This window comes from Anopheles nili, chromosome 2, assembly GCF_943737925.1.
Source record: "Anopheles nili chromosome 2, idAnoNiliSN_F5_01, whole genome shotgun sequence".
Taxonomy (NCBI): domain Eukaryota; kingdom Metazoa; phylum Arthropoda; class Insecta; order Diptera; family Culicidae; genus Anopheles; species Anopheles nili.
Genome location: NC_071291.1, coordinates 27,361,307 through 27,386,613, shown reverse-complemented (window position 1 = coordinate 27,386,613; position 25,307 = coordinate 27,361,307). Strand labels below are relative to the sequence as shown.

Sequence of the window (25,307 nt, the reverse complement as noted above, 5' to 3'; positions counted from 1 at the left end):
GGCCGGCGTGTTACTGAGGAGATTCTCGAAATAGAACCTGTCGTTTTGTAATTGATATTCAGAGTGCAAACGAGGATGCTTACGAAGCTCCTTTAAGTTAACGTCTAACTAGATAGCGGTGTTGCAAGAGGACACAGCGAGAAAAGCACCTAATATGTCTGATTTCAACGAAAATAGCGCTTGAGAAAGCTAGCTGTCAGCTTGACATTGTACTCAAAATTCAATTTGTACCCAACCATTAGCGAATTCGTTCGATTCTTATAAAAGAATGAGTACAAGTGGGGTTCTGAAAATCGACACAAAAGCGCATGCTAGTCATAGTTGCAGGAAACGCTTACATCCTTCGTGATAAAATTTATAAAATACTGTAGAAAACAAGCTCTGGAATCATTTAAGTCTTTCGGGAAATATCTGTAGACAGTTGATTTTCCTCATTCGTCTTAACTATTGGTCTTCTTGTTCTTTTTCGATGTACATGTGATTTACATATGTTTCTAATGTCGACATCGTTCAGAGCTTCTTTTATGTTCCCGATGTCGACATTAGTCGACATATGACACTACTTAAGCGACATTGACAGCCGCGCAGTGCCATGGACGGATTTTTGACACAATTTCCTCTAGCGCATAAAGCAAAAGAAGTACATCACCCATCAATCGGTTGCGGCAAAAAAAAAACAAATGGTTGGCACTTTTGTTCCCAGAGTTTACTTCACGCACAGTAAACGGTTCCGTTGTTGGCACTTCAACCCCCGTGACGTTCATTCTAGCCTGACGTTCTGACCTACTCCAAGCGCACTCGGACCGCGACGTGGCGGAACTGTCAATCTGCCCTAAAATGCAAACCACTACCATCCCCAACCCCGCTCTCAATCCGCTATCCAGTCTTCAACGCCAGCCCTTAAACTTTCCCTGTCGCTTGAGCCCATCAAACCCGTCCCTCTCCCTTCCCATTCTCTACCCCTCACAGTACCACCGTTCCGATCCATCTCCCGACAACGGACGTCATCGTAGTGGGCGCCGCTTCGAGCTGCGCAACTATTTACCCGGTCACCATGGCCACCAGGGGCCAGGTTTCTTCAATAAGCACGTTGCCACGGGTTGCCACGACGGGCTGCCGTCTGGTGGGTCCCGACCGATGGCACCGATGGCATCGCACACACCATATTCGCCATTGCTGCGTTTTCCGTCCGTGCGATCAGACCCCGGGACGCTCGTTTTTCCCGACTGACTGCTTCGCCGTTCGACCGGCCTCAAAAACCCCTTTCGAAAGTGTGCGCGTGTGCCCATCCGGTGTGCGTGCGCGTGTGTACGTGTGTGTGGGCGTGCGCGCGTACATGGGCTTGTACTGCAGTGTGTTCGATTGCCAGTCACCCGTTAGTGTGCCAAAGTTTTCCCGATTTCCCCTTCCCGACGGAACGCAAACGCCGCGGATCGCTGACGATCTCTCGGTGCTCTCGCTAAGGACCTCGAGGGACCTCCGGCAACCTTCGACAACGCAAAAGGGCCACGGCTTTGGTTGGGTGGCGGGTTTGACACACCGGGTCCGTGAAGCGGATCGTCGATTTGTGCGTTGTTATGGTGCTTACCCCCTTTTTGACGTTTGGCCAATTAGTAGCGGCCGTTGCTATTGCGCCCTTCGATCCGTGTGCTTCTGTTGCCTTTGCCGCTGTATCACCACTAGCACACGACCGCCAGCTCCCTGCAGCACCGCGAGCCTTCCTTTCGTTGTTTGTCCTTTCCCGTAGTGTCGCCATTGTCGCGTTTTTCCACCACTCCGTGGTCCGCAGTTCCGGTGTTGAGTCGCTAAGGGTTTCATCCTTAGCCCATATCTCACTGTCGGAACCCGCACGGGGGAGAAATCGCGCGCGATGAGGTCCGACGAGTGCGTCCGTGCCCTATTTTCTTTTGTTTGATCCGTTCCAAGCAATCGTGTGTCCCTAACATGTGTTCTTTCCTTCCCGCAAACATGACAGTTCGCTCGTTACCGCGCCATACTAATAATGAAATGCTTTTGTTTTTGTTTTGTTTTTCTTTCACCCACCGTGTGTTTGCTTGTGCGCTGCCGGCGGGAATTAACCACGATTAACGCTATCATCCGGCCGTCATCCCTTCGGAATCACCGCAGCCGACGGAGCTACCAGACGAGGACTTTATGACGAATCCTTCGCTGGCCATGGACGCTTGTTTCACCGCTTTCGACAAGGATGGGTAAGCCGGCGGTTTCTCCTTACCAGTGTATGTTTGTGCATCGTCTTTCCGGGTGTTTTCCATCTCAAGCTGTCAAATGACGTAAAAGTGAGCCGTGAGCTGTGAGCGGGTTCCATAGTGAGAGCGCAGTGAGATGACACGTGAGCGAGTGAGAAATAAGGGTTCTCACAGTCAAACGAAAGCACAGAGACAGCCGATCGGTGGTTCTAGTTCTGCAATTGCACCTTTTTTCCGACCGGCGAAAAGGGGCGCCACCGTTAAACGTGCGATAAAATATTTATTTTAAAAGCGTAATCACCCCGTATGCTTTCTCGATTCGACCCACCGCTCCAAAAGGTGACGAGAGGCGTTTCGCTATTTGCACCCCGTTCGATTCGTTCGATCGGAATCGCCGTGTGCCGTGGGCCGTCGGAAAAAGGTGGCACCGTTTTCGGAAGGGTTTGGGTCCCGCTTCTTTTCATCCCTCTTTGCCGCCGGTGTTTGCTTTGCTTTTGATGGGAGCTTATATTGAACTTGGCCGGCAAACAAACCGTGGCCGTGGCGGGAGGCCCACACGCGAATATGTCGCAGTGGATAAAAATAAATCCGTTTTATGGCAATTCAATAAAATGCACTATCGCTGCCGAGGCTGCCGGGCCAGGCGCACCCGGTGTTCACCGTTAGGGCCCACCCCTTTTTGCTGTACTGTACCTTTGTACGGCAGTACGGCGAGTGTTCGGTGGTGATTTTCCTGCCAGTCTCCTTGTTTTTATTATGTGACCGATGAGCGAATGAACCGTTCCAGCAGCCTCGTCGTTTTTATTGTGTGCCTTTGCGAGTTTGATATGTGTATAAAAATTGTGCACACCCGGGAGTGTACGGCCCGCTAGCGTGGGACGTATTATATTTGTTGTCCTTTTTTCATAGACCAACACAAGCCTAACCTAGGGCTCCAATTCGTCACATAATTGCAGCTCAATTTAATTCAATTCATGCTTCACCGGTAGCAGATCGATTAACGTGTCGGTTTGAACGCTTAGCAAAAATCCAGACAAACACAAAAAAAAAACAACAGGACACACATGAGAGAAGGAAAAAAAGAGAAGCAATAAACCCAAGGGCTTATCGATGATTGGTAACAGTTGCGCCGGCCTCGATAGGGATAGGGTGGCTTTGTGATATGAAATCTAATCGTATCGATGCGGGAGGCTAGTAACCGTTGTCGGGCACTTATCATGAATCAAATTGCATCCAATCCTCGTGCTGGTTTGCGCTGTTTTACCTCGCTGGTTTAGGTTTTTTTTCCACCATCGACATCGGCACACGTGTGGATCGGGAACTGCTGGTAGATGAATTGATTTTGATTTATAACCCACCCACCTCAGCAGCGAATGTAAATTGTGATACAACGGCGCGAAGATAAGCGACCGATCCGGAAAGCATCTCGACGGAGTGACGGCTCACGTCCAGGCACGTATTTCAACGTGCAATGTGTGGGTGAAATTTCAAATCCCATCACCACGTTCCGTGACGGAGCAAATCCCCGGGACGCACCCAGACTGGGGAAAGCAGAAAAGCGCAAATCATACAGATGGAGAAAATTACGCGCACGTCTAGCGAAAAATAAAATCGGGCAATGAAAGGAAACGCAAAAAAGAAAAAAAAAGCGTGGATACCATCAACCCGGAAACACGCTGAAGGGGGGCGGAAGGTGCAGATGGCGTGGCCCTCGCCTGAAAGGGCGGCGCGAAAATGTATTACCTTTTGATCGGGCAATAAATTTCAAATTTTCTCACTGTTTAAACGCCCGACGGGGTGGCCGGTCGGAAGGCGCTGAACTGAGCGACACCATTCGACGAGGCGTGTCCTTTTTTTTCTCTTTCTCCCCTCGGAACTGCACTCCAACTTGTCGAAGCTTTGCCAAAACGACCGACCCCCCCCTTTTTGCACGGCGCTACCGATCGGTGGCTTGCTTCCGGTTTCCCAAAAGGGAACCGTCTTGGCAGTTCCTTCCGTTGCTCGTTCTTTTTGCTTTCTCGTTCTTCGCCGTTCTCTCCGGCGCTCGAGTGCAGCCCGCGAGCTGGTGGAAAATTTATGTCCCATGCTCGGTTAAGATGCGACCCACCTCTCCGTGGTGGGCGGCATTGCATCGGATGTTGCAGCCCGCCACTTCCGGTCTGATGCGAAAGACGCAAGGTGCATGGATGAAGCGCGACGTGCAACCATAAAGCTTTCCAGCGAGAGCAGCTTAGAGCTTTCCCCCGCGCTCGTCCTCTTTTGGTGCCGGGTTTTAGTGTGTAGTGTTTTATTCTACTGCGAGGCTGTAAAGTTTTACGAGTCCCTTCTTCCGCGCACTTCCAAGGATCTTGTGGCTTTCGCCCTCATGGCCGTGATTGCACGCTGCCACTAAAATACCGACACCGATCGTTGTCTTTCGACTTTCGACACGTACCGGAGATAAATGTTAATCTTGCCTTTGTGGCCGATCGGGATGCAGTTTTGCAGCGGCGCAATTTATGACGCCGTGTGCAAAGAAGCAACAAAAAAAAGGACATTCTACCAACGAGGAGCACCAGTGATCGGAACTGCCATTTTACTGCCACGGTTGTTGTGTTACCGTTTGGGAGCAATTTTTATGTGCGGAAATTAAGCACCCGATTGATTCGCGTGCGAGTATGTGTGTGTGTGCGTGTAGTGATCGGTGATTTTCATCCGTTTTTCCTCCCCCATATATTCTTACGAGTTCAAATTAACTCCGTAAGTTGTTTCTGGATCTGCGAAACTGCCAGCTTGAGTAGAGACGATTATCGTTATACCACGGCAGCGCAGCTCCCTGGGAAAATAAGCAATATATTTGTAAATAGAACAAATAATCGCGTTACCGAAGAACTGATGTCGAATTGGAACAACGCCCAACACCGCCCATTGTGCCTGCCCGGGGCAAGTTACGTAAAATGCTCCAAGCGAAGTGATGCATTCTTCATTGCACGAATAGTTCGAAAATTCAATAACCATCTCCCGCCGCATATGGGCACTGGTGGGCGGGATGCGAGCAACGTTTCCGTACCCGGCGAGTTTCCATCATGATCAAGATGTTTTCCCGCTTTGTCAGAGATCGATGCACGGATGCAGCTTTCCCCTTTTTTTCCAAGCGGGAACACCACTCGCGTCCAATCCGTCTCCGGTGCCAATCGATAGCATCGGCACGAGAGAGAGAAAGAGAGAGGGAGCAAAACTCCATCTCCCCTGGGACGGATTGTCAGGAAATTGGGGTGTGTACGAGACGAATCTCCCAAGGCTAGGCTTCCGCGCCCGCTATCGAAAGCAATAGTCCTAAAATTGGATTCACATCGGGTGTATGGGGTCTCGGGCTGCGCGCAAAAAAAAAGAAAGTCGAAACCGGAAGTGGGGCATATAAAAAGAATGAATAACAATTTCATAACCTCCACAAATAACGCCCCGCTTGCTGGGCCGGGTTGCTCGGTGTAGAAAAATAGCCCACATCCTTCGCCCAGCAACAGCAACGTGTGTACATTTAGGGTTTTCGTCCTTCGGCGACGGGTCCTTCGGCTTCCATTGTGTGCCGGCTCTGGCTGCTTCCGGATGCAGCGCATTAGTGCACCGACGGTGCGCGCCCGGTGTTTGCAGCTTCATCCTGCCGAAGCCACCCTTACCGTCGGCTACGGGCGATAGGAGGGCCATATTTTCACCACCCCAATATTTTGCCCCGTCTTCATCAGCCATTGTCGCACGGAACTGGAGCGTCACCGGGGCGTTTTGTGAGGAGGGTGGAATCAGACGCCCACCCTTCCGCTCCGATACAGCCCAGACGATGCACAACAGCGCGCACAATAGCGTCCCGGTTCCGAATCACACCACCCGGCGGCGGGACTGGTGAAAAAGAAAATGCCCGATCCGACAATGGAACCGACAACGAGTGACACTCGATTTGCTGTCACAATATTCCAGTGACAATGATTAGAGAACGTCTACGGGTGCCTCTAGGTGTCGCGGATCGAACAGAGAGAGAGAGAGAGAACGAGAGAGAGAAAGGTAGTGCAAGGAAAGGCCACAAAAAAGCCTCCACACACACACACGGTGCACACAAAAGCCTCACGTGAACAACAGCGGCATGTCAGAGGCAAGTATTCGGTTCGGTTTCAATTCCCCCATTTTTTTTAGGGAAAGAAGCACAAAAAAAAAAGTCCTGCCAGAATGAAGCTACTGCTGGTGGCGTCCGCGCGCGCGTGTGGATGTCCGTAGCTTGGTTGGGAGGAGTTGTTTTCCCGCCGATTGTGTGGCCCATCGGTGGCCTATTGTTTCGCGCTGGCGTCAAATTGGAAGCCCTGTCAACGGGTACCGTGTCCTGTGCGCGCGTGCACACGTCAACTTGACAGCGAAAGGCGCCGCGTGGCCGGTGTTCGGGAGCTCAGATAGTACCCCTTTCGTCGAACTAATATTCTGCTAGCGCAACTCGCGGGGCGGCTTTCGGAATGGGCCACCACGCGATGCGGGGCATAGTTTTTGGAAGGCACGGGAAAATGAACCAGAACGCCTTTGGCAGTGAAACCCGTCGGTCGGTAATTAGTGGGGAAGGTTGGGCTGAGCTGCAGGAGCAAGTCAGCTTGCTATGATTAGAAAATGCTACCGAAATACCGGCGCTATCCTCACGACAGTCGGCGCACGAAGATGGATACTTGGGTCGTGAGGGGAAAATTCATTGAAAAAATAGTCCGCAATCCACGTCAGTATATCCGTTGGAAAACAACGTTATAAAACGTGATTGGCAGTTTTGATATTGAATGTATTACGATCGATTATTGACTTGCAAAAATTTTCCATTCGTTAGCTATCAGCAGTTATGAATAAATGTGCTTTTTTTGTGGGTCTAAAGAAGTCGCAACACATTTTTAATGCACTGGGAAAAAGCTCTTAAGGCATGGAATTTAGAGAAGAAATCGGCTTCCAAGGAAGTAACAAATTTTTGGTTGCAAGCAACCTGTCCAGCGAAACAGCAGGACCTGTTGTCCTGCAGTTTTTGGGCCCACTAATGGCTGATACATTTCCAGTTCCGGATGGCGAGAGAAAATACGTAACACGGGCGTGTTCTTGACACTACTCAAACACGAATTTCCCGGGTGCCTTAGGGATAGTTGCTCGCAGTTCTAGCCAGTTTCGTTCTGGTTCCTGCCAGACCAGGCGTCGCGATTCATCAAAAATAAGTTTTTAAAAGGAAGCGGATTCGGCCAAGGAAAACTTACGGACGCAAACCGTTACAGTTGAACGGTGTGAAACCTCCGATTTCTGGGTCTTTTTTTTTTCTCCATCGCACCCACCGCTTCTGCAGGCGTTTGATCCCCTTCGTCAACGCCTTTTTGCAACTTCCTCTTCCAACTGTCCCAATTTCCCACCCTATCTCGATCTCGGTCCACCGCTCACGATGGAGGCGCAAAAGTTCCATCAAAAATTGTGCATATCAAGTGCAGAGCGAAGAAACGAAAAGTACACGGGAGAGAAGAAACGAGGGAGAGAGTGAGAGAGAGAAGGAGAGAAGAGCGACAAAAAAAGGCACGTCGCGCTTCGCTCCAATAACGCCGGGATCGAACAGGAGACGCCCGACCCCGGCATCCGGCGGCCCACCGGAAGGATGGCAACAACGAAGGAAGGAAAAACATTTCCGGATATCCGAAGTAATTTATTTTTTTTTGCCCCGTTCTCGCCTTCCTCCCTCCCGTTCCCCATCACTCCCAGCTCACGTGTCGGCTCGGCGAATGTCAGCCGCAGCCGCAAACGGGTTCAAACGCAGCCCCCGCTGGGCCCGGTCCGGGTTGCTCCGGTGGGTTGATAAATTTCGATAGCGTGGGCTACCTTTCGTTTTTCGTTCTTTTTTTTTTGCTTCTTTTTTTCGCGCAGCCAGTTTGCAGAATTTTCCTGCCCGTCCGCAACCCCGAACCCGATCCATTGGCCCGATTCGGTTTGCGGATTTCACCCCCCCCCCCCCTCCCCGCATTCCTGCGACCTGAAGTGGATGGATCTAAAAATGGAAACCCCTTTACCGAACGCGTCTCAGCACGCCACGTATTTTTCTCTTTGCCTTGCTTCCGATTTTTTCCCCACCACCGGTGAAGTGGCGGATCGAAAAGGGAAGGCAGCGAGACGAGAGCGACAGCTGATGGGGATCTCTTTTTTTTGCTTCTTCTTCTGTTCGTTCGCTGCCTCGTTTCCTTCCAGCCCTTATCGGCCATCCCCAGGAAGCCAGAGGTTATTGGACACCATTCGTCAGCTCGTGGCGGTGATCAGATCAAATAAATAAACCTCCACAGCACTCCATCCGGCGATGGTGCGGTCCAGAGAGCGGTCCAATATATATGTGTGCGGGTTGCTCGTGTGTGGGAAAAGGAAACGCTCCGGGAGGTTTCCCCCGAAACGTAATCTAGCCAAATTTATTCATGGCTCGGAAAAAATTGCCCACCTCCCATGCGGCAGCTCTTTTCTTCCCCGGCTCGGGTGCTTCAATTTTTTATGAGCCCCCGGAGCAACAAATTAAATGAATCGAAATCGAGTTATATTTTCTCATTTGCGGTTATGAGACCGCCATTAGTTTTCATCGATGGACATCAGTTGTTATCTTTTTTTTTTGCGGGCGTTTTTTGCTTCTAAACCCGCGCCAAGATAAAGGGATAGGTGCCCTTTTGTACAGGCTGTTTATTTGCGTACTAATACGCTTTCATTTTTTGACCGTTTTGCGGGTGTATGTGGGTGTTTTCTTACTTCTTGCTCTCGTCGGAGGTGAAAATCTTCTCCAACAGCAAGGTGGAAGGCCACCGGGTCACCCCGAAAAAGGTCGCCGCCGTTAGAGTAATGTGCTATTTTGTCCAAGTTACGCGCAACCAAACCTACTCCACCTACTCATCCACCCACATACACACATACATTTCGCTGATACATGATCCTGCAGCTTCTCGGGGCGGTCGGGAATTTATTACGGGTTTATCCTAAAAGCGGACCCTTTCGCTGCCCTTGCGATGATGATGGGAAAATCCTGCTTTGTTTTACAGCCGTTATTATGCTTATCATTTTTCGTCCTGCTCCCTCCTGCTCTCTGTCTTTCTTTCTCTCTCTCGTCCGGCACTCTGGCCGGGTCGTCGCGTGGAAAATGGGCGCCATTTGCGCGAGCAGCGAGAAGCGAAGATAAACGCTCTGGCCTCGATCAAACACCGCACCGTAGGACGCCGAGGACATTTTAAATCCCATTCGCCATTTTGCGGATGGCGGTCGCGGGTCGCTATCTGAATCTGGTTGCAGCGGGGCGAGGCGGGCGGACAAAAAGTGTTTTTGGGAAAAAGCGCTCGAACGCTCGGGGAGAGCGCCGAATAAAGCAAAAAATCAACTCCACCTCCCATGATGCTATACGTTCGGTGCGCTAATCGAGCCCTATCCGAAACGAGTCCTCCTGGTTATCTGGGCGGGTCAGTCGGGACATTGGGAAATAGTTTTCGGGAGGGTGCAGCCACGGAGCAGCCTAGCATAAATCACTCATAAACGGTGCTTGCTGGGGCGCGGCATGTCCGTTTGGGATCCTGTTTTGATGGGGGCCATCGCAGGCTGCCTCCTTCTGGCGCTGGCAGTGACAAAGTGCTGCTGAAGCGCCGGTTTCGTACAGGACACACACACACACACACATGGGTTCCACCGAATTTATGGGCCCGGCTCGCATGTTTTACGCGATGCTCGTAAGTTGATGTTAAATAGTTGTAACAGCAGCAGTTACACGGTACCCAGCCGAGATGGGAAAGACGACGAGGCGCCGAGGGCGGATCACTTGTGTTTAGTGCTTCTAGCACCTTGTTTTTCCATCACACTTCACAAACGCACTTCCCAAGCTCGCTGGAAAGGACATTTTTGCTACCCGTCCCCGAGCGAGCGTGTCAATCAAAGCAAGCAACGGCAACGACGCGGCAGCAAAACTTCCCCAATTTGCGTTTATGTCACCGGGTTGAGCGGATCCAAAAGCAGGAAACAATCGCCAAATATTAATCACCGTCGCCCCGGCTGTGAAAGGGAGAAAATACGAACCGTCATCACGCATTATCGCGTCGACACAGCGGGCCCGACTCCGTCTAGCGGGGTTCGTTCCGGGGGTGTGAACGGGAAAATCAATCAAACCCCCCCCCCACTCCCCTCACTCACCACCCTGGGGACTGCAGCAGCGCCGGAAAAGCGACGGCGGCGTGATTCGAAAGTAATTAGCGATAGTTGACGGGCTATTCTTAGAAGACAATGGCACGCCGCGCCGACGTGAATGATGGTGGCGATATTTTGATGCGCGAATGAATAGATCGCTGATCCGTTCGATTCCGCAGCATTACGCCGTGATTTATGCAATCCAACCGCGGCCGCCAACCGATTGACGTCACGGACTGGCGTCACTCTTTTTTTTGCTGTTTCGAGAACGGACGTTTCCGAGAAGGGCGCCCGCCAGTGGCACTGACCCTTGGCAACAAATTAATGTAGAGCTTTCTCGCCCACCCATGCCGGGTGAAAACAATGACCTTCGGGTGCTTGAAGGAATCCTTCAAGCGATGGAAGGGTGTTCGGAACGCGCTACTGCATACGATTAACGGGGTTGCGTCGGTAATTAGAGGGCAAAAGTGTTGAACCAAGTGAGCCCGGTAACTGATGCCGCTGAAACCGGTCGAGTAACGAAGCCACCCGCGATGGTGGACCGTGAAATGTAACAGAGCGCGTATTAAAACGCCATTCCCAGTTAGTGAGCACCGGAAAACTCGAACAGCGTCGTTCATTTGGCACAATAACCATTTCTAGCGAGCTGAGGGTGTACTTGCCCTTTCGCATCTGGCATCGCTTCCGGGCGGACTTAATGCAGCTGGATGCACTTCCGGTTACCCGGTGGAAATAAGAAAGTTGATTCCCGCTTTTCCCGTCCGGTTCCTTTTTATGTTCCGTTTCGGGAACCCCTTTTTTTTTCTTTGGACGTGTTCAGTGTTGGTACCCTGACGGCACTCGTCTCTGTGAATGTGTGCGTGTGTGTGTGTGTGCCGCTGCCCATGGGTCGCCAGACGGCCACAAGGTTCAAGGCAATTAAACTTTTCACCCGACAGCTGCTGCTGCTGCTGACGAAAAGCGGGAGACAAAAGCGAACAGCGAACCATTTTTCTTTAAACTTTCCCGAATGAGGCAGAGGGGTGCGAACGACGGAGTACAAGATGGAGGTGGCCGGTTCAGGGTGCGGATTAAACTTCTTTTTCAGCTTCCGCTTGGCTGCACACTCGAAAAGGAACGTGAAGCAATTATTCATGTGACGCGATGCCGTATTTAAATATAAGCACTGTTTCATCGCAAAACTTTTATGAGCATTGTACCAAGACTTGGGAATTGGGGGGGATGAGAGAGCGAAGCAGAAAAGAGATGGAGTAAGTGTGTGTGTGTGTGAGAAAGAGATGCAACGAAGCTTGCAATGCAACCACGTGCGGCTGACGTCGCAAATCTGCGCCGCGTGTTGCGTAATTGCGTTGCACATTTAACGGCCACCCGCTACGATTTTCCACCAATTGCGAGGGGGTAAGGGTGTAAGGTTGGTGAAGCCGAAATCGATTCGCGCCGGAAATGCGAAACGCTAAACACGCTGGTGGTGCGCATTTATTTGTTAACCACCAGGCGCCTCCATTGGCGAGCCGAACGGGGCGAGGAAGAAATTATAACGCTAAATCCCGGAAGGCGAGGGCCTGCAAGGAAGTGGAGGAAGGGACGAGTGCGAGGGTGGTGTTGGAATGTTTGAGCACAAATAAATGCCAACCCACCGGCGACGATTATTCATTCGCTGGGACGAAGGAACGTTCCAGTAAGCTTCGCCATTTTTACAACAATCATCGACATTTGATCGAAGCGGCTTTTCCATTCATTTGTGTGCGCTCTATTATTTTTTATATTTTTGCTTCCCTGTTGTGATGTTTTTTTCCCGTCCCGCGAGTGGCATAATTCCCCTGCTCACCGCAACCACCCTTCCCAACGCCGCTTTCCCTCACGTGCATGAGACGCGCGCCAAGTGGGAAGCATAAAAATGTCGGTCGAAGTCGATGGACCATCCCGTGTCGGTGGGAAACGGAAGACGGGTATTGATTTGCCACAAGGAGGAGGAGGAGGAGGAAGGTGGGAGAGTTCACGACCGGAGTGCATACACCCGTACGTGTGTGTGTGCGAACGCTGAGGGAAAATGCTGGAAAGGGGGATAAACTTTTCCACCGTTGTCAAACGGTGGCACACAAAACAAATGCCTACGTCATGGAAATACGGCACGGTTACCTCACGCCACCACGCCCACCTCTCACTCACCACCCTACCACCCCGGGCATCGCACCGGCGGGTGGCTGAAAAGCGAAAGAAAAATGGTTCCGCACGGCAAACAGCTAATCGACGTTCCGACACGATATTGAATCCTGCTCCTGCTTCTGGCATCAGGTTGGCTTGCTGGTATTTCCTTTTTCCACGCTTTTCTCCCGTTTTTCCACGCTGGCAGGACGGGGGCATCATTTTTCCACGCTCACGTTATCCCTCTCGGCATGGTTCCCTTGGAGCCGCAAGTCGATAGTTTTAAATTTCCACAGAACATGCAAGGGCGCGAGTTCGCGAGGAGATTTATGCCCATTTCAAACTTGGATAATTGAGCAATAATCGGAAGGCCAAATCTGTGTCCCTGGGGCCCGGTCGTGCTTGGGTTTGCGGTGAAATTACTCGCGACTTTCTTTTCCCTCCCCCCCTCCCTCTCCCCGGTCACCCTTGAGTCCCTCCACCCTCTCACTCTCCTCCTGGACGCTATTGAAGAGGAGGCACTCTAGCTCGGGAAGGACGAAATTTGCCGCAATTATACAACCGCTCGTCCTGATTCGGTGGAGCGCGTTCGCTGGAATTGCAATAAACGAACGAAACCCGGGGAAGGGTTTGGAGTTTTCCTGCCCTTGAGGCCGACGTTTGACGGGCCAGAGTGGTGGAGATTTATGTGCGCGTTTTACTTTCGAACTTTGGCAGGAGAAGAAAGCGACCGCGTAACGCGCGGTGACCGATTGGTGGCAGTTGAAATTTCTGTCGCTCGCGTTGCTGATAAAACTGTACCAACCCCCCACCCTTCGCGAGCACCCCAACTGTTTAGCGAACTATCGGTTTTGTTTTTCGGTCGGGTCCGACAAAACATAATTATGCGCGGGTGTCGTAAAAAGGGGCCGCTTTATGACGCACGGATTAGCTCAATCAATCTGCGTTGGAGGGAAAAAAAGGAAGAAAGAAAATTACCACTTGTAAAACGAGATATATTTACGGCGTTTTACTATTCCCACGTGCCGCTGAACGTTGCCTTTCGCCGACCCGCGCTAAATGCTGTTTTGACGAGTGGGAAAATTATCGCCCTGGTCCCATTAAACGATCTCTCTCTCTCTCTCTCTCTCTCTCTCTCTCTCTCACTCTCTCTCTCTTTCGGGGGGAAAGTTTCCTCAGTTTCCATGATGAAAAGTTTTGCGAGCCAAAATTTCAATACATGCTTATTTCCCAGCATGGAGCACAATTTTACACGCCAAAGCAATTTTCCAGCCACAGCATACTTTTTCGCTGCGCTCCTTGCTCCCTTTATGTAGGTCCCATTTCCCGGCTCTCCCGTGAGCCCTCTAGTGCATTTCGAGCGGACCATAATCGCAATCCGATTAAAAGCGAACCCCGAACTGCGGGAATTTCCACCGAAGTCGTCTATTCTGGGTGCGGCCACGCGCGCGTATAGAGCTAACTTTCCCGCTCGGCCCGGTTTAACGATGCGAGATAAATCGCAGGGAAAAGTTCTCGCATCCCCCACGTGAACAGGGGGGGGGGGGGGGGTTGTTTTCCATTTGTACTTTTAATATATTTTTTCTCCCCCCCCCCACGCCTGGGCCGGTTTTACGTTGTCATCATCACCTTGCGCCTGCAGTAGGGCTAGTAAACCCCTTTTTTTCGGTGTTTCTGAACCAACCGCGACTCCGAAGCGACCAGAAGAAAACCAAAACGCAGATCTCGCGCTGCCACCGCCAGGCGTGGGGCATTGTGTGCGTTGCTTATGCACTGCTGTTGCTGCTGCTTGATCATTCTTCGGTCGGGAGGCGCCATCGTATCAAACACAAAAGCAAACTCCAGGCGCGTAACACGAAGAAAATGGAACCGCCGAATGGGAGAGATCCTTTTTCTGGTTTTATTCGCCCATCCGCAAGCAAGCATGCCTTCTCTTTTCTTCTCTCCCATCCAACAGCCACCGTAACGTGGGTGGCAATCGGTGTCGATTGCGGTGAAGCATAAAAATATGCAAATTAAACCCATAAATTGTCCACGGGACGAGAAAGCCACCCCCGAGACGTCCCGTGGGAAAAAGCCGTCAGTGACGCCCGGTGACGCTTTGGGCTCGGCAAAAGGACGATTGCGCCACCAACAGTTTCCGGGCGTTGTTGCTCGACCGTCTCTCACCCAACCGGTTCACTGGCCAACCGAATACTCCCTGGACCCTCCATAGCCGCACAAATCAGACGCAAATCTTCAACGCTTTCGGGCGCGGAAAGAGCCATCGGTGGTGGGCCGTCGGTTTCGATTTCTTCTGCCGGACTGCCGAAATGAAATAATCCCCGCGCCGGCTTCGCGGTGGCTTTGGGTTTGCGCCTGCCCGAACAGGAACTGACACTAATAAAGTTATAAAGTTGAGTTATTCATGGTGCGAAATAAAATTGAATTCCCATCGCCCATCGGTGCGGAGGTGCACTAGAGGAGCGGTTTTAAGCCCTCCCTCAACCACGTTTTAGCAATGGCCGGCTTGACCACAGCGGATGGTGAAATCGGAAAATCAACACGCAGTCTGCGGTTTTTTTTTTCGGACTCCACCGTGTGGATTTTTAGCGAAGCGGATTTATTTCTCCGCCATTCCGACAGACATCGATGGACGTCAATCAGACGTCAGCTGGCAAGGGGGGGTGGTTTGTCCTTTCCCTCTCGTTTGATACCGCTCCCTCATCACCGGTGTGACCGCCGAATCGATGACGACAGTTTTATTTCGCCTTTCGCGCCCGAAACGAGGGTTTGGCTGTTGTTTCTGTGGTGCTCAGGGAGAGAGAAAGGGGCCACCTGGGACGCAAAAGAAGCAAATATATATTGATAACTCAGCACACACAAAAAAACCAATGAAAAAAGGGAAAAGCAAAAAACCGCTCGCGCCGCATTGTGCTTCCTTTGTGGGTTTGGCGAAGAAAAAAGAAAAAGAAACTCGCCGCTCGCGGTATTGATTTATTTAATTTGCATCACGCCTTCCGACGCTGGCACCCTCTTCACGGTCGGTCGGCGCGCTTTTCCACCGATGGCACGGAACGGATCGCTTTTACAGTGAAAGTTTTCCAGCTCGAGGTCATCCCATACGCCCCACCCTATTGCCTGGCCAACGTCTGGAAGCGGCGAAAAAATAAAAGGGAAGTTTTCATTACGCTCTCCCCGTGTTGGGGCAGAGATGTAATGGTAATGGTGACCCCGACCCACACCCATTAAACCTTGCCCATTGACCTTTTGGGGTGGCGTGAAGGAACAACCGACCGACCGCGCGCCAGTGCAACCTTCGGCAGGCCGAGTTTCGATTAGCATCAGCGTTTTAATAGCCCTTTCCCAGGGTTCAGCGGTGCCCGGTTTCACCAAACCATCTCTCTCATCGCTCGTTTCTATTACATTTTGGTTTCATCTTCTTGTTTCATTTCCGGTATCGTGCCTTTCACCAGAGACGATCGGCTTTCGCTGAACGAGTTCACGCTCATCTGCCGGGCGCTGTTCCGCAACGATAAAGGTCACATCTACGTGGTGCCATCGGACCGGCTCGAACAGATGTTCGCCGTGTTCGACAAGAACGAGGACGGCTACATCGACCGGGAGGAGTTTCAGTTCTGCTGGAACCAGTGGATCAAAACGGTGAGTGCAACCGGGGATCGGGTTGGGCTTTCGCGATGCGCCGGTAACGGGGGCGCCGGAAAATGCGGGCAAATTAAATCTACTTTCGAAAACAAACGGCACCCTTCTATGGGGGGGGGGCGAGAAGCAGGAAAAAAACGGGTTCAAGTTCCGGGCGCTAGGGCTGACTAGGACGTGCAGAAATGGCAATCGATTTCAATCATCGTGCTGTTCCGCGATGGTGAGCATCAGCGGCGGTGGTGCATCCCGAGGGGGCGTGGGAGGAGGTTAGCTTGGGGTCGTGGGCGCTTCGGCACGTTTTGCGCCTTTTGTGGAGTTCTGGAGGAGCAGCAACAACAAAAAAAAACATGCCAGGTCCGGGACGGTCCACGCGGACCTAGTTCAAAGGCAAGCAAGCACTCGAAAGCCTTGGCCGTCGTGGCATCGCAAATCTCGGGTTAGCCCCGAGTCAATCCCGAGAAAAATATCTGCCCCCCCCCCGTGCGCTTGGGCGGGAAGAAAATCAATCATCCTGCACGAAGATGAGGAGACGGAGAGGGGTGGGAGTGGGGGTGAGAAAGGACGAAGCCGGAGTGCAATCTGTCTTCATTCCGACCGGGATGTGCCCTTTCTTGCAGCACTGCCAGCCGCCCAGGACCCAATAGGAGCACCAATTTCCTTGCGGAAATGGCAGTTCTGGTTGTGGGAGGAGCCGGGAGGGTGGGTGGGTGGGAGGGGTATCTCCACCCACAGGCCTGTTTGCCTCGAGATGTGCTCCCACAATCGTAACGCTTAAGAAGCCGCGAGAGCCACCGAAGAACACCGCCAAGGGTTATAAGTGGTCTGTCGGGTTTGCCGCGGGCCGATTTTCGTTGTGGGGTGATTTACGGGGGTGAAAAGCAAAGAAAAAAAGAATGGCGAAACACACAAAGGCTACAAAGTTGCAGCGGAATGGCAAACGGGGTCGATGTGTTGATGTTTACTATTGACGTAGGCATAAATTAAGCCACCCGGTTGGCATGAGCTAGCGAAGCTTTTTTCCCCGGTGCCTGAGAATGGGAAAAACAGCGCAAAAAAAAACAACGCATTTCCCCGTGCGGCACTAATTCAATCAAAATGTCGCCATGTGGTTGCGATCGGATGGGTCGGTGGTTGGCCGCCCTTCGCGCCACATGTGACCACGCGTGCTGACGCAGCTTCAGGTGGGTGCAGAAATTATTATATTTAAACAAGCCAATGTTATTTTTGTTTTGCTTACTTCTACGCCATTCCTATATTAGAGTTGAGTTTATTCGCACAATACGGTGTTTAACGGTGGTGTTTTAAAACGTCAAAACTGATGACCGAATGAAGAAAGTTTCATGTGGCACGTTCGGTGATGGCGAGTCGTCAAACAAAAACGCAATTAAGCCGCGATGTGCGATTGGGAAATGCGCGAATTGAAGCATGCCACGAGTGACTGTCACTGTCACAGAGCTGTCATGGCGGATGGTAAAATCGAGCGCCGGATTTCCGACGGATATGACGTTTTATTGCAACTGTAACGTGCTGTATTAATAATGCTGTAAATTGCCGTCACCATGTAGATGGGCTTTTTCTCTCACACATTAAGCATGTCCAAGGAGAGAATTTTGTTTTAAAAATTACTGTTGAAATCAGCATCAAATTCAGCAGCGACAGCTTTAATGATGTGTTTCCGAGTGTAAACAAAAACATACCGCATTCGATTTACAGGTTAACTTTCATCATTTGATAGTTATTTCAATGTGGCATGTAATTAGCGAAAAAACACCACCGAAAAGGGAAGCCACCCCCCTATCGTCGTCATCTAGTGCGAGAGAGTAATTTAATTAGAATGCTGCCATTCGATAGCGACCGGTTACCGGATGATGTTATCGTTCCATTAGCCGGAGATAAAACTGATGCGTAAATGTTATTAACTACCACGAAGCCCTCGAACAACCGGCTCCGCGGGAGGAGATGTAATTACAATTTTATCAAGCTTCAGCAACAACGAGCAAAACTGAAATAAAAAAAAAACAAGCAACAACAACTCGCCTCTAATTGAATTACTATCAGCGCGCGATCGATTGCCAGTGGCGCGCGTCCCGGTTAGATGGATCGGATGGATTAATTTTGATGCGCAAATTTATGTGCCCCTGGTGATAGCTGAAGTTCGGCATGCCGCCCGCGGCCAGGGCAAAAGGTTGGCCTCGTCTCGGGTTGATAAATTAACCCTCTTTGGTCCCGGCCTCGTCGACGAGCTTTCGCGGCACTTGATGAAGTCATCCATTGCTGCTGCTCCATTAGCCAGCAGGAGCCCCTTCACGAACGGGAACGGGGGCGTTTTGCGTCCTTACGCTTCACCGGGAAATGTCGGCCAAGGAACGCCGAACGCAATGCTCACTCGCATTGGATGTTTGCTGATTCGAAACGAACGGCTCCTTGAAGGGGTTGTTCCTGGGCTGCTTCTAAACGGTATTATAAGCGTTTGCTGTTGCTCAGGGAAAATGGAAGTTTCCCAATCATACGCACACGCCACCGCGCCCCATTTTGTGGTGGTTTCCCATCATTTTTTACAGCCCGCCCGATTGCCCTCTCGAATCGGTTCCACCCCACGCCCGGGGAGGCAGTTCAATCAGCCAATGAGCTATGAGCAATCATCGGTTCACCGACGTTCCTGCCAGACGAGGCGCGACAAAACAGCCGGAAATGTTGCGTGAAATGAACTGCTAACCCAACGGCCTCTGGAGGGATTCGTTTCGTCCGTGGTTCCAGGACTTCCTGGACGGCGTTCGTCATCTCCCCCCGGTTCGTACACGTGGACACTTCACACGCTCCTAAAGCTTGTGTCTGTACGACAGAGAGAGAGAGAGAGAAGAGGGGTAGCGATATGGATGGAAAAAAAACCTCCCTCCAGCAACCTGAACCGGAAGATAATATTGGTCAAGGAGTGCTCGATGGAGTGCCTTTTTTTCGGTGCCACAAAATGAGCCACACCGCGCCATCGTGAAGTCACACAAAAGCTCCCTCATCACAAACACGTCCTTAACATGATACACCGGCACGAGATGGAGATAGAGCGAGAGAGAGAGAGAGAAAGAAGACTCATCCAAGGCTCCAGCTCCAGCGTCATCATCGTGGGGACAGGCGCTCTTGTTTTGTGGTGTCGAAAGCGTTTTGTTTAAAATAGCCCCGGCACGTGAGCAGGCTCGCCTTCTGGAGGAGCTGTTATCTCGCGTGCGCCCACATGTGTGTGTGTGTTTATACACATCCATGCAGATAAGCCATCGAAGCGGTCGTGGGAACACATCCATCCGGGTTGAAACATGTCGCCCCAGCGATCCTTGCGCCACGTGTCCTTGCGCGGACGTGACGAACAATGACTGCCACCGTGGATGGTACCGGGTTTTCGAGAAACACGACCATAATAATGCAGCTCGCTCCCGTTGCGCCAAGCGTGAACGATGGACTCGGCCGCACGCGGCACATCCTTGCAGCTTCGTCCCTAGGCCCCGAGGATAAACGGTTTGATTGATGATAATTTTGTGAGAAGGATCTAGCGCGCCGGCACGCTCGGATGTGTGAGGATTTTATCTGCCGGAAAAAGGTTTTCGACACACGCGAAAGTGGGTGCGCTAGTTTCATCCCCTTAACCACCGCGTGCAATACACATGCTGCTATTTTGCTCCCTCAAGATGTGTGTGTGTGTGTGTTTTTTGGCCTTTTCACTCCACCATCACTTCATCGGGTTGGACACCTCCTCCCGATGGGATAAAGGATACCGTGCCTGTATTATGCAAAGCACCATATAATGAGAACGGTGGCCATCATCCGGGGGAGGTCCTTTGCGCCGTGCAGAACCTTTCGCTTTTCTACACCTAATGGACGTGGCTTATTGGAAGCAGATGTGGTCTGCGCTGGCACGGGTGAAATACTTGGATCGAATTTTCTACGACCGGCGTCGATGAGGTTGCAGGTTTTCCGTGTGGCCCTTATTTTTTCTCTCCTTCACCGTGACGTACAGGTTAATCCCGACCCGAACGGGATCGTTTCCGTTGCGTTTCTTATCCTTTTTTACTCCCTCCCGCTCAAATAGTCTGCGCAGCGTACTCATTCAAACCTTTTCGCATTTCTCTTTGCAGATTGTGCGCCCGATCAGCTCGTTTCTCATAGTGGACGTCCAGAATGACTTCATCAGCGGTTCGCTCAACATTAGCAACTGCAGCGCGCAACAGAACGGGCTCGAGGTACGAAGGATTCGTCCGAGAGGGGGTGAGGGCAAAATTATCGGGCACACCAACAAACCCTCGGGGAAGAAAAAAAAACCAATGCGTCATGGGTTTTCCTCGTCCTGTTCTCGAAAGACTGCTCGAAAACCAGGCGGAGTTTGCTATTTTTTTGCGCTTCATGGGGAAGCGGTTTTTCTTTTTCTCCACAATCCATACCCAACAACCTTTCGAAACGGCCATCGATGAGGTGTTTAGAAGGGCTTTTATTTTGCTTCCTTCGCTTCCAATGACGGGAGCGACATTTGCACACAGCAACAGCAACGCAAACGAGCGAATGGAGAGAGAGAGAGTGAGTAAAAAAAAATGGAAACCAACGAGGCAACTGGCAACAAGATGGCGCACAGCAGGATGCCTGGGAAACTCAACCGACGGAACGGAGACGTGTGACCTTTCTGCATCGCACAAACCCCCCGACCAACCAACCGCCCACCAGCCCACCAGCCCACCATTCAATATCCTCAATTTGTAGCTACATTTCCTTTCGCCGCCATCCGGGTTTGCACGAGGGAACGAGTCCCGAGCACTACCCGGGACCATCCTCGCAGCTGCATCCTTCCCGGCGCGGGGTTCTCGAAAAGGATAGCTATTTTCAATTCTCGGCTCTCGGACAGCGTTTCACCACGAGTCACAACAAAAGCCTCCTTGTCCGCTCTTTGGAACAAGTCAACACATTAGGCGCATGGCGGTTAGAAGCTCACCGTAGGGTGGAAAACCCCCAAAGAAATGCTCGAGGGAAGGGAGACGCGAGACGCGAGACGTGCAAACGCAACGATTGGTAAACAAAAGGTGCAGGTCGCCCGGGCTGGGAGGTCGCCCGCCGGAGATCGTTGGCTTTTAAGACTTATCTTTAGCTCAGCTAAGCGTACGGAAAAGCGACCTGAGAGCTGGGAGGACCTTACGCTAGGGGTGGGTTTTTAGCACCTTGCTTGGGTGACCGGGGGGACACAAAAAACCCGCAGGATGCCTGTGCCTGTGTCGAAAGGATGCACGAATGGGGGAAGCCACACACACACACACACACATACTGGGGCTTGGAACACCGGATGCCAATCCGTGCTCGGAAATTTAATATGGCCGTGCTTGCGGAGGTGTTCTTGGGGCCGTGCACGTCACCGTAGTCGTCGTTGTCGTCGGGCTGGAGGTCAGTTTGTCAAACCAAAGCGCACCAAACCGGCTGGGCGCTGGACGAAGGCAGATAAGAAGCCACACAACGGACACAACGGTCCTGTGAAGGTGTCCTTCTTCTCGCAAGCCACACCAAGAAGCGAGCTGGGTGGAAGCGGGATCGGTTGGTCGGTCGTTAATTAACTTCCTCCTTTGTTTGGGTTGGGAAACTTTCGATAGTTTTCTCCCGCAACAAAGGCGCACAGCATTTATGATGTGTAATTAATGTGCAGGGCAGGCTGCGGGTGTCTGTGAGATGGTGATGGTGGGAATGGAAAGGAAAGGACATACCTCGTGGTTAGCCTGCCGGTGAACGTATCCATTCCAGGCCACCAGGATTGATGGTAGCCCATGGTTTCGCATCCTTAAAGGACCTTCAAGTGGAGTGGTGTTTTTAAAAAATCCTCCAACAAGCGGGAAAAAATCACGTGCACGCGCGAGCACTGATTAATGCGAAGTGGTGTGTCGGAAAAGCGTAGAGCATTCCATCGCCCTAATGGGGGACGACCGAGTCCCTTATCACGCTGGGTCATAAATAAAGCTAAGCAGCACCCCAGCGGTGACCTGTTGCCCAAAAGCGACACACTACACGCGTTCATTAAGACGCACTGCCACAGGTCGCTTGCGCGCGCGAGAGAACGACGCTAATAGCTCAACGCCTCCGGTGGGGTTTGCGTGACTTGCGTGACGCACCCACTGACAGCCGGAACACCGAGCAGCGGATGGACGGAAGCTGTCGGATGGACTTTTTTTTTCTTTCGGCGGCAACCAAACCAAATGGCGGCATTTTTGGGAGTGAATTAAATTACGACAGCTGTCAGGAGCCCCGAGCGCCGAGATCGAGAGTGACGTTTGCCGGCAGCGCTGCCGTTGTTGGCCGTTTCAAGCGAATGTGTGTGTGGGTGGGTGTCACTCATCGTCTTGGTATGTTTCTTCTCACACGCAGGTCATCGAGCCCATCAATAAGCTGCTGGATTCGGTCGATTTCGATGCGGTGTTCTATTCGCTGGATTGGCACCCGAGCGATCACGTTTCCTTCATCGACAACATCAAACAGCGTCCGATCCATCCGACCAGCCCGGTAAGTGAGAGTGGTGTGGGAAGTAGTTTGGTCCTTCGTCTGTAACGTTCAATCTTTACGTGGTTTTCACCAAAAAAAAAAACCCCCACAGCTGAATGCGGACAACGCGCAGGTGTACGATACGGTCATCTTTACCGGACCACCGCCGATGAAGCAGCGTCTGTGGCCACGCCACTGTGTGCAGGATTCGTGGGGTTCCGAGCTGCACAAGGATCTGAAGGTGAATCGTTGCGTCGGGCGCCGTTGATGGCCACATTTTTCACTAAATTCCTGTGCCAAATGCATTGCAGGTGCTCGAACACGGCGTGAAGGTGTACAAAGGCACCAACCCGGAGGTGGACTCGTACTCGGTGTTTTGGGACAACAAGAAACTTTCGGACACGACGCTGTGCGCGCAGCTGCGGCTCAAGGGAGCGACCGACATCTACGTGTGTGGGCTCGCGTACGACGTGTGCGTTGGTAAGTGTTTTGGGTGGGCTGTAACGCGAACGAAAAAGGACACGAAAAAACACCACCGGCGAACGAGAATTCATCAGAACCGTCCAATCCAATCACATTTACCGCCTTCGGGCTTCGGGCTGAATGGGGTTTGTAAATGGGTCCAAAAATGATTAACGAAATTGAAGGTCCGCTTTTCGGAACGAAAGGCGATCCCCTTTTCGTCTCTCCTCGCTCGCTTTCAACCCCCGCGAGAGAAAACGGCATTTTAATTTCGGCAATGAAACCACCCGCGTGGTAATTAAATTCATTGCGCCCGAGTGGCACGGTAGCGCCCTCTGCCGTTCGCTAGCACGAAGCAAACCAAGTCAAATGATCTATTAGCCTTAACGATGGTCGATGGTCGATGTCTTTTGTAAGGCGGAAACCTCTCTTGTAGCACGGGGGGAAAAAAACGATTTAAGAGCAGCGTCACGATGGCACGAAAGTCATCAACTCGCTCTTGCAAAGCATGCTGCAAGATGGATGGACGAAAACCGATTATCCGCTTCGATTCGAAAAAGTCCGGCGAGAGCTTTTTCTGCATTTCGGGGGTACGCCCGCAAATGAATTCACATCGGCAGGCAAACATACAAACACACACACACACACACATACACAAAGCATACTCCAAACAAATCGATGTAATTACTCATGGTCAGGGGATAATTTCCTGGCGTCAGGGATATTTTCAACGAAATCTCATTACGTGCAGTTCGAAACGCAGGCAGCCACCCGAAGAAGAAGAAGGAGCGCAAATAAAAAAAAGCGCACAAGAGCCGGACAGCGAGCCTCGCAGACGAGAAAATGATTCAATTTCCTTGTAGGCAAGGAAATTAAATCGAACTCCTCAACCCACGCCGCTCGTCACAAAGGGAAGAGGGGCGCAGAAGGAAAACAAAAATACACAGTGTGTACACCACCACCCTGCTACGGGGTCATTTCCGGCGTTCATCCATCCCAGGCTGAGCGGCTGTGGAAATCTCCCACCCACGCTTCGGGATGGTTTGAAAATAAATAACCCGAAAAAAAACAAGATGAAGTGCTTTGTGAGGGACGGCTATTTGAGGAGAAAAACCACGCCCGAATGCAGCCTCCCCCCCGATTACACGGGGCTGACAAGAGGGGGGGGGGGGCGGAGGAGGATGGTTGGGAAAATGGGAAAGCGATAGCCAGCATTGCGCATTCAAATGGGCAAACCCGGTCCGATAATGGGGATCGATCGAGTTCGTGCTTGGTTGTGGGTGGATGGGTGGCTTCCCTTTTTGCACCACCACATTCGAGCACAGAGGGGGGGAGTGAGAAACAAGGGACGTTGGGCCTCATTAAATAAATGAAAATCGACCAAATTAATCTACTAATAGGCTCGCACAGGTCGGTCGTTTCGGTTGGCAGGCAAATTGTTCCGCGCGTTTTGTTGAGCTGCTTTTCATTTGTGTTTCACTGAATTTTCTCTCCCCCGTGCACCACCTTCCCGGAAAAAACCCCCCCGCGTTCACCACCGTGCAGGTGCAACGGCCATCGATGCGCTGTCGGCCGGTTACCGGACCATCCTGATCGACGACTGCTGCCGGGGGGTCGATCTGAACGACATCGAGAGCACCAAGCAGACGGTGATTTCGAGCAATGGCGTCATCGTTTCATCCCGCGAGGTAGGTATGGCGGGGTGTCACGCACCGCAACGGGAGCAGGTTTGGAATGGAAAGACGAAATTAATTACTACCCTTCCCGCCGCCCCGTGCTCCGGGAGAGCCTCGAGAGAGCACTCAACGAAATTACCGGTCGAACTGCAATCTGTGGGTGCTGCTGATGCCGTTCGCTCAATCATGGCGCGTCGGGATTTACGGGCGTACGAATCGGTTTTTTCTAACCCGCCGTTCTTTCCTTTTCTCATTCCCCATCCCCCCAAAAAGGTCAAAGCCATGGTCGAGGGACGCGATCGCCGCCCGGAGCTGGGCTATAAGCTCGCGATGGAGCTGAAGAACTCCGAATCGGACCTGTCGAAGAACAACGCCTGCCGGAGACAGTCCCAGCACCAGCAGCAACAGCAGCAGCAGCAACCCTCGCAGTAAAGCCCGTTTGCGTGTTTGGCGTAAACTTCCTCCGCACTGCTCCACTCCACCCACTCCCTTGTACTCCCTGCGCGAGTGCATG

General features: G+C 51.8%; 1 protein-coding gene across 1 annotated transcript; it reads left to right on the top strand.

Annotated features, from left to right (window-relative positions):
- Window positions 1-1,968: 1,968 nt before the first annotated feature.
- LOC128720626 (uncharacterized) lies at window positions 1,969-25,225 on the top strand. The gene is made up of 9 exons (XM_053814308.1): window positions 1,969-1,974; window positions 2,128-2,210; window positions 15,974-16,160; window positions 20,285-20,389; window positions 22,542-22,676; window positions 22,768-22,896; window positions 22,967-23,135; window positions 24,663-24,805; window positions 25,067-25,225. The coding sequence occupies exons 1-9, from the start codon at window positions 1,969-1,971 to the stop codon at window positions 25,223-25,225; spliced, it is 1,116 nt and encodes a 371-aa protein (XP_053670283.1).
- Window positions 25,226-25,307: the final 82 nt, after the last annotated feature.